The 15,860-nt window shown below is 41.6% G+C and overlaps 1 protein-coding gene across 1 annotated transcript in view; it reads left to right on the forward strand.

Moving 5' to 3' along the window:
* The first annotated feature begins 333 nt into the window (after positions 1–333).
* MIB1 (MIB E3 ubiquitin protein ligase 1) overlaps positions 334–15,860 on the forward strand; it is a 130,236-nt gene continuing 114,709 nt past the window's right edge. The window contains exon 1 of the mRNA XM_053571387.1: positions 334–566. Coding sequence (XP_053427362.1) covers positions 338–566 — 229 coding nt within the window. The 5' untranslated portion in view covers positions 334–337. The remainder of the gene's footprint in view (positions 567–15,860) is intronic.

Genomic DNA, 15,860 nt, shown 5'->3' on the forward strand with positions numbered 1-15,860 from the left:
GGTTTCCTGGCGGCCGACGCTGTAGCCCGGCCGGGGAGCCCGGAGGAAGCGGGAGAGTCCCCGCCCACGGCCCCCTCCCCTCTGCCCGCTCGACGCCGCCGCCTTCGAGGCGCCAAGGGCTGGGTTCCGGTCCGAGCAGGGGGCGCGGCGGCGGCGGCTAGGCTGTGGCAGTGGGCTCCAAGCGGACCGCGCCGCCGCCCCCGTGAGTTATTCTCACGTCCCCCGGGGCTCGCTGCCGCCCCCGCCGGCGCCGAGAGTCCGGCCCGGGCCCAGCTCCCTCACGGGCCCTCCGGCGGCGGCGGCGGCGGCGGCGGCGGACCCCACCGCCCGGGCTCCAATGAGTAACTCCCGGAATAACCGGGTGATGGTGGAGGGGGTCGGGGCCCGGGTAGTGCGCGGCCCGGACTGGAAGTGGGGGAAGCAGGACGGCGGCGAAGGCCATGTGGGCACAGTCCGGAGCTTCGAGAGCCCAGAGGAGGTGGTGGTAGTCTGGGACAACGGCACCGCTGCAAACTACCGCTGTTCCGGGGCCTACGATCTGCGCATCCTGGACAGCGCGCCCACCGGTAAGCTGTGGCCCCCTGACCGGGGGCCCGCGCGTGGGGGGAAAGGGCGAGGCAGCGGTGGGACACCTCGCCCGCAGGGATGGGAGAGGGGGAAGGGCCAAAGGGAATTTTAGGTCCAGTACGACTAAACAAAAACTTGAAGGTCCTCTATTCTCAAAGGAAATGATAGCAGTATAGTCCAGTCATCTGGATGCTTTCTAGCCTGTAACTCACAAAGCATCGGGAAGACAACGGATAGTTCCCCTCCTTCTCTTCCTCCTCCCCAGGGAGGGCGTTTGGAGAGGCTGGTCTAATAAACCGTTGACATTAATCAGCGCCAAGTGATGACTGTCTGAAGGGAGGATGGCCTCGCCATATGGTGCTTAATCTACTGGTTACAATTGCCGAGGGGCCGTTGGTACCTCACATTTGAGATACCTTTTTTTTTGTTGTTGCTGCCTATAACACAGAATGACTTGGAGTGCAGTAGTGGAACGCTCTTTGGACCCTGTGGAATGATTTTTCATCTAAATTCTTTAATTGTATGTGTTAATAATCAGAGCGCAAAACAGCCTGAGCTCTTGAACTGGTAGGTTCTTTGTGTTAAATACTTTTTCCAAGTGGCAGATAGACATGTTCTTTTTTTGTTAACATCCCGTCTCAGGAAGGTAATGGCAGAGTTTTATTCATTCACCCAGGAATGAGTCAGTGTCCTTGATGCACTAAATTTTAGGGTCTTTCTTTGACTCTATAAAAGTGTTTTTTTTTTTTTTTTTTTGTGAGACAGAGTCTCATTATATCACCCTCGGTAGAGTGCTGTGGCTTCACAGCTCACAGCAGCCTCAAACTCTTGGGCTCTTTTCTTGTCTCAGCCTCCCAAGGAACTGGGACTACAGGCACCTGCCACAAAGTCTGGCTATTTTTTTGGTGGTTGTTGTTGCAGTTGTCATTGTTGTTTTAGCTGGTCTGGACTGGATTCGAACCCACCATGTTCAGTGCATGTGGCCAGCGGGTATCAACTGTGCTGTGGGTGCCCAGACATCTCTTAAAGTTTTTTTTTTTGAGACAGAGCCTGAAGCTGTCGCCCTGGGTAGAATGCCATAGCATCAAAGCTCACAGCAGCCCCCAACTCCTGGGCTTAAGCAATTCTCTGGCCTTAGCCTCCCAAGTAGCTGGGACTACAAGTGCCCACCAAAATGCCTGGCTATTTTTTTTTTTTTTTTGGTTGTAGTTGTCATTGTTTTGGCAGGTGTGGGCTGGATTTGAACCGGCTAGCTTTGGTGTATGTGGCTGGTCCTTAGCCGCTTGAGCTACAGGTGCTGAGCCTCTAAAGTTTTTTTTTTTTTTTTTTTTTTTTAATGAAATCGTAGCTGTGTACAAGAATGCAATCATGAAGTACAATGTGCTGGTTTTATACTAAAGTTTTTTTTAATATGATAAACTGAAGGCTTGCTTTAACACACTAAGTATGTAACTTATTTTAATTTATTTTCATATAGATTTATCCTTGATATTATTTATACTCGATATTTTTCCTTGATTCAATAGAAAATGGTTCAAATTTAAAATTGGATGGTACTCAGAATTCCTAAATGAACTGCTTCTAAGGCATTATGATTGAGCTTGTTAAAGCCTAACAAAGCTTGAAAATGGCTTATAGTTGTTAGCAACGATAAAAAAGAAAATAACTCAGGCCAACTCAGGTTTTTGAACAGGTAATTCATAAAATTGTGTTTCTTAGCATCTGAAACATTGAAAAGGATGCACATCAACAGTCCAAAAGGGTCAGCTGTTATCAGTTTCTTGGGTATTCTTGAAGACTACTCAGTGCACTGCAAGCATGGATTGGAATATACTGTATATCTACTCTTTTTAAGTATAAATGGTCACTCTGCATTTTCTTTCACTTAATTCATATTGGTGATTGTTAACATTCTTTCGTGGCTGCATAATATTCCAGTGACTGGATGCAGTAATTTATTTAACCAGTACTTTATTGACAGGCATTTATATTGTTTTAGGTCGTATTTGCAATGATGCAGTGAGTAAATAAATCTTTGTACATACGTCTTTTGAATATGTGTTGAGTACTTCTGAAGAAGTGAAATTGCATCAAAATGTGTACATGTTTAACATTTGGATAGATGTTGACTACTTGCTCTCTTATGTTTTTATTTTATTTTTATTTTTTAATTTTTTTCAGTTTTTGGCCAGGGCTGGGTTTGAACCCGCCACCTCTGGTGTATGGGGCCAGCGCCCTATTCCTTTGAGCCACAGGCGTTGCCCTTATGTTTTTATTTTTAAAAATTGCTCTCTTTTAAAAAAAAAATGTTGTTTTTTTTTTTTAATTTTTTTAAGAGACAGAGTCTTAGTTTGTCACCCTCGGTAGAGTGCTGTGTCATCACAGCTCACAGCAACCTCCAGCTTTTGGGCTTAGGTGATTCTCTTGCCTGAGCCTCCCTAGTAGCTGGGACTACAGATGCCCACCACAATGCCCGGCTATTTTTTTTATTGCAGTTTGGCTGGGGCCGGGTTCAAACCTGCCACCCTTGGTACATGGGGCTGGTGCCCTACCCACTGAGCCACAGGCGCCACCCAGTGTTGTTTTGTTTTGTTTTTTTAGACAAGGTTTCTCTGTGTTGCCCCAGCTAGAGTGCTGGGGTGTCAGTCTAGCTCAGGACAATCTTAGACTCCTGGGTTCGGGAGATACTGCCTCAGCCTCTTGAGTAGCTGGGATTACAGGCACCTGCCACAACTTGTAGCTATTTTTTCTGTTTTTAGTAGAGATGGGTTCTCGCTGTTGCTCAGGGGGTCTTGAACTCCTAAGCTCAAAGGATCCTTCTCTCTGGCCTCCCAGAGTGCTGGGATTACAGGTATAAATGCACTGTGCCTGGTCATTAAACTTTATTTTTTTTTATTTTAAGAGTCAAGGTCTTGCTCTGTCTCCCAGGTCAGAGTGCAATAGCTCAGTCATAGCTCACTGTAACCTTGAATTTGTGGGCTCAAGGGATCTTCCTGCCTCAGCCTCTTAATTAGCTGGGACTACAGGCACACATCACAGCACATGGCTTATTTTTCTATTTTTCATAGAGATTGGCTCTCACTATGTTGCCCACGCTGGTCTTAACCTCTTAAAGTGGTCCTCCTGCTTGGGCCTCCCGAAGTGTTGGAATTATAGGCATGAGCCTGGTGTCACTGCATTAGGGTAACTAATTGCACTCTGAAGTCTTTTACCAATTGACACTCCCACCAACACTGTATGAGGCCTACGTCTGTTTTTGCATAGTCTGTTATAAGTTTTGTTATCATGCTAGCTCAAGCTAAAGTCTGACCACAACTCTTACTTGAAGGAGTTCTTGGGATCAGTAATTGCAGGTTTATGGGGAAATTTAAATATTTTTCTAGGGTAAGGTTAAGTGTAACAAGGCCTGCACTGCAGTGTGATTTTTGAAAGGATGTTAATGCCCGTATGTTTTGTAGTATGAAGTATGTCTTCATATTAATAGTTTTATTACCTAAATATAAAAGTGGATGTTTTTCCGAGAACTGTTTTAGAATATTAGTTTAATTGAGAAGATAATTATATACAGTGTTTAGTTTTTATTTTTTTTTGAGACTTGAGTCTCACTATGTCACCCTCAGTAGAGTGCTGTGGCGTCACAGTTCACAGCAACCTCAAACTCTTGGGCTTAAGCGATTCTCTTGCCTCAGCCTCCCATATAGCTGAGACTACAGCTGCCTCCCACAATGCCTGGCTTTTTTTGTTGTTGTTACTGCAGTTGTCATTGTTGTTTAGCAGGCCTGGGCCGGGTTCGAACCTGCCACCTTTGGTGCATGTGGCCAGCATTGTAACCATTGTGCTACGGGTGCCAAGCCCAGTGTTTAGTTCTTTACACAGTTCATCTTGTTCATCTGATTCTTTCAATAAATATTTCAAAAGTGGGATTTAGATGCAGGATAGCCAGCCTTTGTGTGAAGTGATTATTGAAATGTATTTTAATTTCTATGGTTTAATTGCTGCAGTGGTTCTCAACCTGTGAGTTGCGACCCACAGGAACTATATTAAAGGCTCTTGGCATTAGGAAAGTTGAGAACCCTGCTTTAGGGTTTTTTTTTTAAAGGACTACAAATTATAACCTTCTGGCTTTGGTTTTGCCCCAAGACTATACTACTACCTTTTTACTGTTTTCTTTTTTTTTTTTTCAAAATATTTAATAATTGGTTTCCATTGACATTTTATTATATTCTGCCAGATTTATGCAGTATTCTAGTCAGTAATTTATATATAATCAAAAAATTTAACTTTTCATTTTAAAGTAATTTCAGGCTTCTAAAAAGATTGCAAAGGTAGTAAGAGTTCCCATTTACCCTTTACCTGTCTTCAGGTATAAACATCTTAATACAATTATTGAAACTAGAAAATTAACACTAGTACAATACTAATCTGTAGACTTGATTCACTTTTCACCAGTTGTCTTGCTAATGTTATTTTTCTCATCCAAGATCACACATTGCATTTAGTAGCGTCTTCCAATCTGTGCAATTCCTGGGTCTTTGTCTTTGGTAACCTTGGCAGTGACCCTTCGATAGTTTTATATACTATCCTTTAAATTAAATGTGTCTAATATTTCCTCATGATTAAAATCAGATTATGTATTTTGGACATGAATACCATAGAAATGATGTTTTGCCCATGTTGGTGTATCTTATTAGGAGGTGCATGATAGCCATATGTCTCATTAATGATGACCGTTTTCATAGGAGTGGTTATCTTTAATGGTGAAGGGAGAGGAGCGCAGGTGGTGGAAGTACACCAGGGCTTTTGCACTATTTTGGTAATATTTTATGTCTTAAGTTGAGTAATTGGTGCATAGATACTTGTTACTTTAAGATTTTTTGTGTGTTTGACAAATTTCATAGTTCATTTTAAAAAAGCCAGCCTATGATATTTACCTGAAGGAGAGCAGAATTTGCCTTTTTTTATTAATGTACTTTATTGTGAGTTGATTTTTCAATGAACCTTTGAAGGGTGAAGAGGAAGTTTTGTCTTCATTGCTCCCACAGTACCCACTAGTGGGATTGCAGGATCTTATGGTAGTTCTATTTATCTTATTTTATTTTATTTATTTATTTATTTTTTTGAGACAGAGCCTCAAGCTGTCGCCCTGGGTACAGTGCTGTGGCATCACAGCTCATAGCAACCTCCAACTCCTGGGCGTAAGCGATTCTCTTGCCTCAGCCTCCCAAGTAGCTGAGACAATAGGCGGCCACCACAATGCCTGGCTATTTTTTGGTTGCAGCGGTCATTATTGTTTGACAGGCCTGGGCTGGATTTGAACCCACTAGCTCAGGTGTATGTGGCTGGCGCCTTAGCCACTTGAGCTACAGGCACCAAGCCTATTTTGTTTTATTTTTAAATTATTTTTTATTAAATCATAACTTTGTACATTGATGCATTTATGGGGTTCAGAGTACTGCTTCGATATACAATGTGAAATGCTTACATTGAACTAAATAACACATCCATCACAATTATACTCATTTCTTAATAGTTTTGAAATGTACCATTGCATTATGCACATTAGGTGAGGTCCTCCCAAATGCCCTCCGTCCTCCCATATCCCCCCTCCTCTCCTCTCTCTCTTCTCTTCCCTTCTACTTTCTGGACTGTAGTTATGTTTTGCCATTCATATGAGTGTGTAGGTGGTTATATATTGATTTCCTAGTACTATTGAGTGCATTGAATCCTTTTTTTCCCCATTCTTGAGATACCTTACTAAGAAGAATATGTTGCAGCTCCATCCAAGTAAACATAAAAGATGTGAAGTCTCCGTCTTTTTTATGGTTGCATAGTATTCCATGGTGTACATATACCACAATTTGTTAAGCCATTCATGGGTCGATGGGCACTTGGGCTGTTTCCATGTCTTGGCTATTATGAACTGGGCTGCAGTAAACATTCTGGTGCAAATGTCTTTGTTATAAAATGATTTTTGATCATATGGGTATATACGTAGTAGAGGAATTGCAGGATCTAATGGTAGGTCTACTTTTTGAATTTGCCTTTGATTATTCATTCCTTGTTCCCTACTTATACCTGCATTGTATGAACAGAAAATTTATTGCAGTATGTTTGGGAATTAAAAAATGGGTAGCTTTCAAACAAAATTCTTTGAGACTTTTCATATAATTAAGCCTTCATTAGTGGCTGGGTCATCGTGAATATTTCTGATACCTCTCACCATGTATTGGTGATTTTGGGAGTTGTATGTTGGGTCTGTATGTCATATAAGTTTTACTTATTTATTTTTTGGGGAGACACATAATGTATTGAATGTATGGTCTAGGATAGTCAAACCTTGCAAAGAGGAGCATTCAGGATATATTTGAGTGATACAACTCCTATCTTGTGTCCAGATACATTTGGCTAATTTGTAGTAAATTGTGGAAATATATGGATTATTATTTAATTGTAGGTAGTTTGGAGTTTATTTTGTGAAGTCTGTAGTCAGGCAGGTTTACTTGACTTTTTTTCATTTAAACACAAATCATATGGGATTTAGGGGAAGATACATTTTTTATCATGCTTGTTTTGTGGTCACTTGACTATAGTGTTGTACTGTTGCCAGAAAGAATGGAGAAAATGAATTTGGATTTCCTATTCGTTCTATCATTCTTTGTATGGAAAACAGAAAGTTAAGAGATAGAAAATCAGCTTTATTCAAAACTGGCTTCTGGCTGTAGTCAGTTGAAGCTGTTTTAGAGGTGTTCCAGCAGTGCTTTGTCCTTTCCTTCCACTCCTGGCAACATGTGTAAAAACTCCTCAGATGTTTTGTATTCTGTTGAAGGTTCAAAAGTGCTGACCCTGGATAAATAAAAAAAAATAAAATGGATTAATAATTTTCAGATTTTCCTTTTCTGAAGTCCCTATTCTCTCTTGATCTGTTTCTAGAACTACAGTAGAAAAGAGTGTTGTCAGGGGCAGAGCCTTAGGAAAAACAGGACTTTGGGGTATGATGTTTGGGGAGTGGGATGCTAGACCTTGAAAGGGTGAAATATTGCATGATTTCTTTACTAATAGTATCTGCAAGAAAATTTTATTTTCTTATAGATCCTACTATTTTAAAGACTTATGTAAAATGTCTTTATTATTTTATCTCTATCTGTTAAAATAGTATTTTAAAGGATGAAAGTTTATCCAGTTCTTAATAATGCCTGTGGACTGCAGCTTGTTGCATTGAAGACTTCAAGAAATCAGATAGTAGCCCCCTGAGTAACTTCAAGTGGACAGATTATCTGGGGACCTTTAAAAATGCAGATTCTGGGCTGGTCCAAAGGTAGTGAGTTCTTACCTCCCCTCCCCTCCCCTCCCTCCCTCCTTCCTTTCTTTCTTTTTTTTTGAGACTGAGTCTCATTATATTGCCCTCGGTAGAGGGGCGTGGTGTCACAGCTCACAGGAATCTCACACTCTTGGGCTTAAGTGATTGTCTTGCCTCAGTTTCCCAAGCAGCTGGGACTACAGGCACCAGCTTTGATGCCTGGCTATTTTTTGTTGCAGTTGTCATTATTGTTTAGCTGGCCCGGGCCAGATTTGAACCCGCCAGCCTTGGTGTATGTGGCTGGCGCCATAACCACTGTGCTATAGGCACAGAGCCTCTTTCCCCCCCCTTTTTTTTTTGAGGCAGAGTCTCACTTTGTTGCCCTTGGTAGAGTGCTGTAGCGTCATAGCTCACAGCAACCTCGAACTCTTGGGTTCAGGTGATCCTCTTGTCTCAGCTTCCAACTACCTATGGTTACAGGTGGTTGCTGTAACGCCTGGCTGTTTTTTAGAGACGAGGTCTCACTTTTGCTCAGGCTAATCTTGAACTCCTGAGCTCAGGTAGTCCTCCTGCCTCAGTCTCCCAGAGTGCTGGGATTACAGGCGTGAGCCACCTTGCCCAGCCTGTGAAGAGTATATCTAATAAGCACTCCATAGGTGGTGCAGATGTTGCTGGCTCATAGACACATTTTGGATAGCAGGGTACTAAGTAACTTTATGTATGCCCAGGCTCTGTTTTCTTCCAAGCCTTGGTTGGCTCTTAGTGATACATGTCTTTAAAACAAGATTGGCATTATTAGTTGGGGAGAATGAAAGAGTATGTATAATTTTGAGAAACGTGTAATACCCTTTAGGCCAATCCTAGCCGTCTAGGAGGCTGAAGTGGGAGGATCACTTGAGACTAGTGCCTGAGTAACAGTGAGAGGCCCTCTTTATATAAAACCCCCAAACCAAAACCACCCCCACCCCAACCACAAATACACACAAAACATTAGGTGGGGCTGGTGAAGCTAACCCAGAGCTACTTAGCAAGTGGAGGCAAGAGGATCCCTGAGCCCAGGAGTTTGAGATTGCTGTGAACTGTGATAATGCCACAGCACTCTAGTCCAGTGACCCACAGAGATCCTCACTCCAATAAAAAAAAAAAAAAAAGGAAAAATTCTTTCTGATTTTTGTTTTCTTTAAATGATTTTGGCTGGTTGAACTGTTTTGAAATGCATTTCTATGATACACATGTTCATGCTTATTTAAAAAATTTGGATGGGGTCTGGGAAGGGGGAAATTTGGAAATAACTAAACAACAAAAAAGGTTGCCTATAGTTATGTGGCCTAGAGATAGCTATTTTGATTTTTTTTTTTTTTTTTGTAGAGACAGAGTCTCACTATACTGCCCTCGGGTAGAGTGCCGTGGCGTCACACGGCTCACAGCAACCTCTAACTCTTGGGCTTACGGGATTCTCTTGCCTCAGCCTCCCAAGCAGCTGGGACTACAGGCGCCCGCCACAACGCCCGGCTATTTTTTTTGTTGCAGTTTGGCCGGGGCTGGGTTTGAACCCGCCACCCTCGGCATATGGGGCCGGTGCCCTACTCACTGAGCCACAGGCGCCGCCCTATTTTGATATTTTTTTAAAGTTTCTTTCCAAAGCATTTTTTTTTTACATAGGTGAGGTTTTACTATATATATAGGTTTGTTTTCATGCTTTTTTCTACTTGACATATATGTTCTCTGTTTTTATTATAAATAATCCAACATGTACTACTTAGGCAGTAAAATAAAGTAGCAGATATTTTTGTGCCTTAAATTTACTCGTAGATAAGTGTGTATATAGTCTTCTCTCTCCCTTGCCTAAAGTATATACGCAGCTTTCTTTTTTCATGTATTTTGTTGTAGACATCTTGCAGTGTCAAACTCATAAGAATCTATCTTACTCTTTTTAGTAGGTACATAGTATTTAATAGTTAAAATTATTTTACTTAACTTTTTTTGGTAGACATTTAAATTTTTTCTTTTTTTGTCATTTGAAACAATGCTACCACAATCAAACTTGTGTATATTGTATCTTTGTGTACTGATTTTTAGCTTTTATGCTAATTTGTAACTGGGTATTTACAACAACACCAAAACTGGACTAAATGTATTCTCCTCAGAGATCTGCACCAGCCTCAGATGCAGATGTGACATATGATTGGAAACCTACTGAGGGTGCTGGTGTCAAATTTACTAATTTACAGTTAGTAAAACTTAATTGCATTCCTCTATTCTTTGAAAAAGAAGTAAATATGAAAATAGAAGTTTTAGTGGAAGTCCATTATGCCTTGTTCAGAGTCTTTGAGACCAAATGTGTAAACTTAGATTTTTAGAAATGTTGTGTGGTATATTTGCCACATGATAAGAAGCATGCACTTTGAGGTCCACATCACCATCGTGTAATCCAGTACGGTAACATTTATGTAGAAAGCATATGAATAATTTTAGAGGGGTAAATGAAAATTTTATATATAAAAGATTTTATGTGTACACACACATACACACACACACACACACACACAGCCTCTTGTTCAGATAAGGGTGCCACTAGGTAAGTTTGCTGCTTAATGACAAAATAGTTTTTTTTTTTTTTTTTTTTTTTTTTTTGAGACAGTTTTATTTTGTTGCCCTGGGTAGAGTGTGGTGGTGTCATAGCTCACAGCTATGAAATTCTTTGGGCTCAAATGATTCTCTTGCCTTAGCCTCCTGAGTAGCTAGGACTACAGGTGCCCGTCACAACAACTGCTATATTTAGACACAAGGTCTCTCTGTGGCTCAGACTGGTCTCAAACCTGTGAGCCCAGCTAATTGACCTGCCCTGGCCTCCCAAGTGCTGGGATTACAGGCATGAGCCACTGCTCCAGGCTTTTTTTTTTTTTTTTTTATTAAGCAGTCTCACACTGTTACCCCAGGCTAGAGTACTTTGGCCTCAGCCTTACTCACAGCAACCTCAAACTCCTGGGTTCAAGCCATCCTCCTGCTTCAGCCTCCTGAGTAGTGGGGACCACGGGCACCTGACACAATGCCTGCCTATTTCTTTTCTGTTTTTAGTAGAGATGGAGTCTTTTTCTTAGGCTGGTCTTGAACTCCTGAGCTCAAGCCATCCTCCTGCCTCGGCCTCTCAGAGGAGTGAGTCACTGTGCCTAGCCCAAGAAAAGTTTTTTGGATTTTGGAATATTTTGAATTTTGCAATTATAGATAAAGGTTTATGGACAGATGAGGGATTTTCTTACTCTTGAAAGGATCATCTATATCTTCTGGATCATGCACCTCACTTTTGAAACCATTGTCCTGTCACTAAGCAGGATGTATGCATTTTTAAGTACCTATAGGCAGGAGTGTCCCATCTTTTTTTTTGTTTGTTTCTCTGCCTCACATTGGAGGAATAGGAGTTGTCTTGGGCCACAGATTAAATAAACAAACACTAATGAAAGCTGACTAGCAAAATAAAGGCGTGACATAAAAAGTCCTCACAAAATCACCTTTTGGCCTGTGGACTGTAGATTGGACACCCCTGCTTGTAGAAAAAAATGATTTTTTTTGGAGAATTCTTCCTCATCCTCCTAAGCCCATTGTTCCACTCATAAATTTCATGTATCTTCATACTACTTAGCTTGCCTTTCTTATCACCACGTCTGGGGATATAGTTGCAGCATTCCAGCTGTCTCCTCAGAGGGAACTAGGAACACAGCAACAGTTTTTATCTTTGTATAATACCCCTGTGTGGTGTAAATGGGTTCTTGGGAAATAGTGTGGTACCTAAGTTATCTTTAAAATTTTGTTTTTGATGGAAAATGCGTTCTAGGTACAAATGGCTGGCTGATAAATGAACTGGTGGGATATAGTTAAGATAAGTGAGATTTAAATTAGTGGAGGAGATAATGTCATAAACAATGGAAAACAGCAGATAGTCCAGACATTTTTGGCTTTGAAGTGTATATATATGTGTTTTTATGTATAGTTATATATGTTTCTAGTTATGTATACACACATATAACTGTATAGTTTATTTATTTATTTTTTTTTTGTAGAGACAGAGTCTAACTGTACCACCCTCGATAGAGTGCCATGACGTCACATAGCTCATAGCAACCTCCAGCTCTTGGGCTTACGCGATTCTCTTGCCTCAGCCTCCCGAGCAGCTGGGACTACAGGCGCCCGCCACAATGTCCGGCCATTTTTTTGTTGCATTTTGGCTGGGGCTGGGCTTGAACCCACCACCCTCGGTATATGGGGCCGGCACCCTACTCACTGATTCACTGGCCCCGCCCTAGTTTGTTTTCTTTTTAAGAGCAAATTTACCTTTGTAGGTATTTGTTTTGGGTAGAATTAGTTTATAGTCTTCAGCGAATGCTTACCAAGTATTTGGTTTTCTCCAGGGTAGGATTTATCTTTTATATTTTAATAATTATATTTTTTTAAGAGTGTATTTCTCTGTCACCTAGGCTGGACTACAATGGTGTGATTATAGTTCACTGCAGCCTTGAACTTCTAGGTTCAAGTGATATTCCCACCTCAGTTTCACTAGTAGCTACAGCTGCAGGCATTGGCCAGCATACCTGGCTAATTTTTATTTATTGTAGAGACAGGCACTGTGTTGCCCAGACTGGTTTCGAACTTCTGGCCTCAAGTGATCCTCCTGCCTCAGCCCCTGAGAGCACTGTAATTATAGGCTGGAGGGTAAGTTTATCTTTTTGATGGTAATTTTCTTCCTTAAAAAAAAAAAAAAAGAAAGAAACAAGAAATTGTGTGGGAACTTTTTTCTTTTATTGAATCATAAACACAGATCATGTATACATTAATGCATTTATAGGGTACAATGTGCTGATTGTGGGAACTTTTAAATAGTAAAATAAATCACTATTTGGTTTCTGGGAGTTTTGTAGGGCTAGTGACAATAATTCATGAGAGCTTGGAGTCATAATATTTTACATATAGTTCTCTCATCTCTCTTCCTCTGCTCTCTCTCAGGTTGTAATGGAAAACGCAGTAGCTTAGGAGTCAAGCGATCAAGGTATTTGTTCATTCTCCATTTTGCCAGGTGAATCTGTTAACCAGGGGAATGGATTATCGATTACTGAGTACAGTTATGTGTCAGGCATTGCTAAGTGTTTCACATACTTACCTCATTTAATTTTTTTTTTTTTTTTTTGTAGAGACAGAGTCTTACTTTATGGCCCTCGGTAGAGTGCCGTGGCCTCACACAGCTCACAGCAACCTCCAACTCCTGGGCTTAAGCAATTCTCTTCCCTCAGCCTCCCGAGTAGGTGGGACTACAGCCGCCGGCCACAATGCCTGGCTATTTTTGGTTGCAGTTTGGCCGGGGCTGGGTTTGAACCTGCCACCCTCGGTATATGGGGCCGGCGCCTTACCGACTGAGCCACAGGTATATATTAAATGATATATTTAATAAAAATATCATTTGGTAGGCTTCATTTTATGGTAAGAAAGTAGGCCACGACAAATGAACTTACTTGCCCAAGACTTCACAAGTAGTAGTTTGATGGTAGAGATGCAAATACAGGTCTCTTGGTTTTCATTGTTTTCCACTTTGCCTGTAATTCACATCTGTAAAATGAAATTGGAGTAGGTCAAGGCACACAGGTGTTTAGCTTCTAAACAAAAAACGAGTTTTTGAGGTTGCTGTGAGCTATGACAGCAGTCTACTGGGGGTGACAAGGTGAGACTCCGTCTCCAAACAAACAAGTTTTTTTACAGAGTTAGTACCATTACTTTTTTTTTTTTTAAGAGATAGTTTCATTTTGTCGCCCTCGGTAGAGTACTGTGGCGTCATAGTTCACAGCAACCTCCAGCTCTTGGGCTTAGTTGATTCTCTTGCCTCAACCTGCTCTAGTAGCTCGGACTACAGGTGCCTGCCACAACGCCTGGCTATTTTTTGTTGCAGTTTGGCCAGGGCTGGGTTTGAACCTGCCACCCTCTGTGTATGGGGTTGGTGCCCTACTCACTGAGCCATAGGCGCTGCCCCAGTACATTACTTTATAGTGGACAAAATTGAGGCCAGGCCTCAGGCCTGTAATCTTAGCACTCTGGGAGGCTGAGGCAAGTGGATTGCCTGAGCTTAACAGGTTTGAGACCAGCCTGAGCCAACCTTGTCTCTAAAAATAACCAGGTGTTGTGGCAGGTGCCTGTAGTCCCAGCTACTTGAGAGGTTGAGGCAAGAGAATTGCTTGAGTCCAAAAGTTTGAGGATGCTGTGAGCTGTGATGCCAAGGTACTCCATGAAGGGTGACGGAATTAGACTCTGTCTCTAAAAAAAAAAAAAAAAAGTGGATAGGCTCAGTGCCTGTGGCTCAGGCGGGTAGGGCGCCAGCCACATATACCTGAGCTTGCGGGTTCGAATCCATCCTGGGCCTGCCAGACAACAATGATGGCTGCAACCAAAAAAATGGCTGGGCGTTGTGACGTGTGCCTGTGGTTCCAGCTGCTTGGGAGGCGGAGGCAGGAGAATCGCTTGAGCCCAGGAGTTAGTTGGAGGTTGCTGTGAGTTGTGATGCCACGGCACTCTGCCCAGGGGGACAGCTTGAGGCTCTGTCTCAAAAAAAAAAAAAAAGTGGATAAAATTGTTAACTTTACATGTTAACCTCATTAATTTTCTACCTTGATATAACAAATGCTGAAAATATAAGCAAATATGTTATTGAAATTGCCAATTGTATGTCTAGTTTGACAACTTGTTTCTTTCTTTTGGACAGTGTGTGGTATGGTTATAATTTTATTAGGTATGCTTGTAATAATTGAGTAGCATTAGCTGCAAAAATACAGGGTGGCCATAAAGTTCATGTGCAATTTAAAATAGTGGTTTGTGTGCAGTTTTAAATAGACCACTATTTTAAATTGCACACGAACTTTATGGCCACCCTGTAGAAGAGAGAATTATTTGTCCAACAGATTAGGTATGAGGGAGTTGTAGATTTTAAGGGTGAGACACCTTCATAGACATGTCTTAACACATAGTAAGAGTTGGGTCAAAGTAGAGTGTGTATGTGTTGCTCTACTACACTGTTGAAATTAAAAAAAAAAGACAGTCCTTTTAGTTTTAAAAATGTATCTCTTTGGCTTGACTTCTGTGGCTCAAGAGGCTAAGGCGCCAGCCACATACACCTGAGCTGGTGGGTTTGAATCCAGCCCGGGCCCGCCAAAAAACAATGACGGCTACAACCAAAAAGTAGCCAGGTGTTGTGGTGGGTGCCTGTAGTCCCAGCTTCTTGGGAGGCGGAGGCAGGAGAATCGCTTGAGCCCTGGAGTTAGAGGTTGCTGTGAGCTGTGATGGAACAGCCCTCTACCCAGGGCGACAGCTTGGGGCTTTGTCTCAAAAAAAAAAAAAAGTATCTCTTTGAGATTTATTTGAATGTTTGAGTAGAATTTAACCACTTTATTTATTTATTTATTTTTTGTTTTTGACCGGCGCTGGGTTTGAACCCGCCACCTCTGGCATATGGGGCCAGCACCCTACTCCTTTGAGCCACAGGCACCACCCTTAACCACTTTATTTTAAGTCTAGTAGGTTGAATGAGGGAACACGATGTCCTACATACGTAATTATTATTCAAATAAGATCAGTGGTTAAGTGGGGGTGGGGAGGGAACAGACTCTTTGTACAGACCATATGTGTTTGAATTTGAGCCTGGCACTTATTAATGTTGTATGACTTCAGACAAGTTACTTTTCTGAGATTCCGTTTCTTCAGCTGTAGGACGGGGGTAACAATGCCTACTTTTTAAGATTGTTGGGAAGATTAGATAAAATAAGTGTTAAAAAATTGAGCTTGGTGCTAATATTAATAAATAGTAGCTAGAATTAATAACAATAGTCTAATTTTTTTTTAACTGTCCTATTTTCATTAATCTAGTATTTCTCAAGAGTAAGGAATGTGGACAATACCAACTGGCTGGCAGGTCACAAAGGCCTTGCCCTCATTAGGAATTTTAATTACAGTTGAGACAATTTCT

This window comes from Nycticebus coucang, chromosome 19 (genome assembly GCF_027406575.1).
Source record: "Nycticebus coucang isolate mNycCou1 chromosome 19, mNycCou1.pri, whole genome shotgun sequence".
NCBI classification, from domain to species: Eukaryota; Metazoa; Chordata; class Mammalia; order Primates; family Lorisidae; genus Nycticebus; species Nycticebus coucang.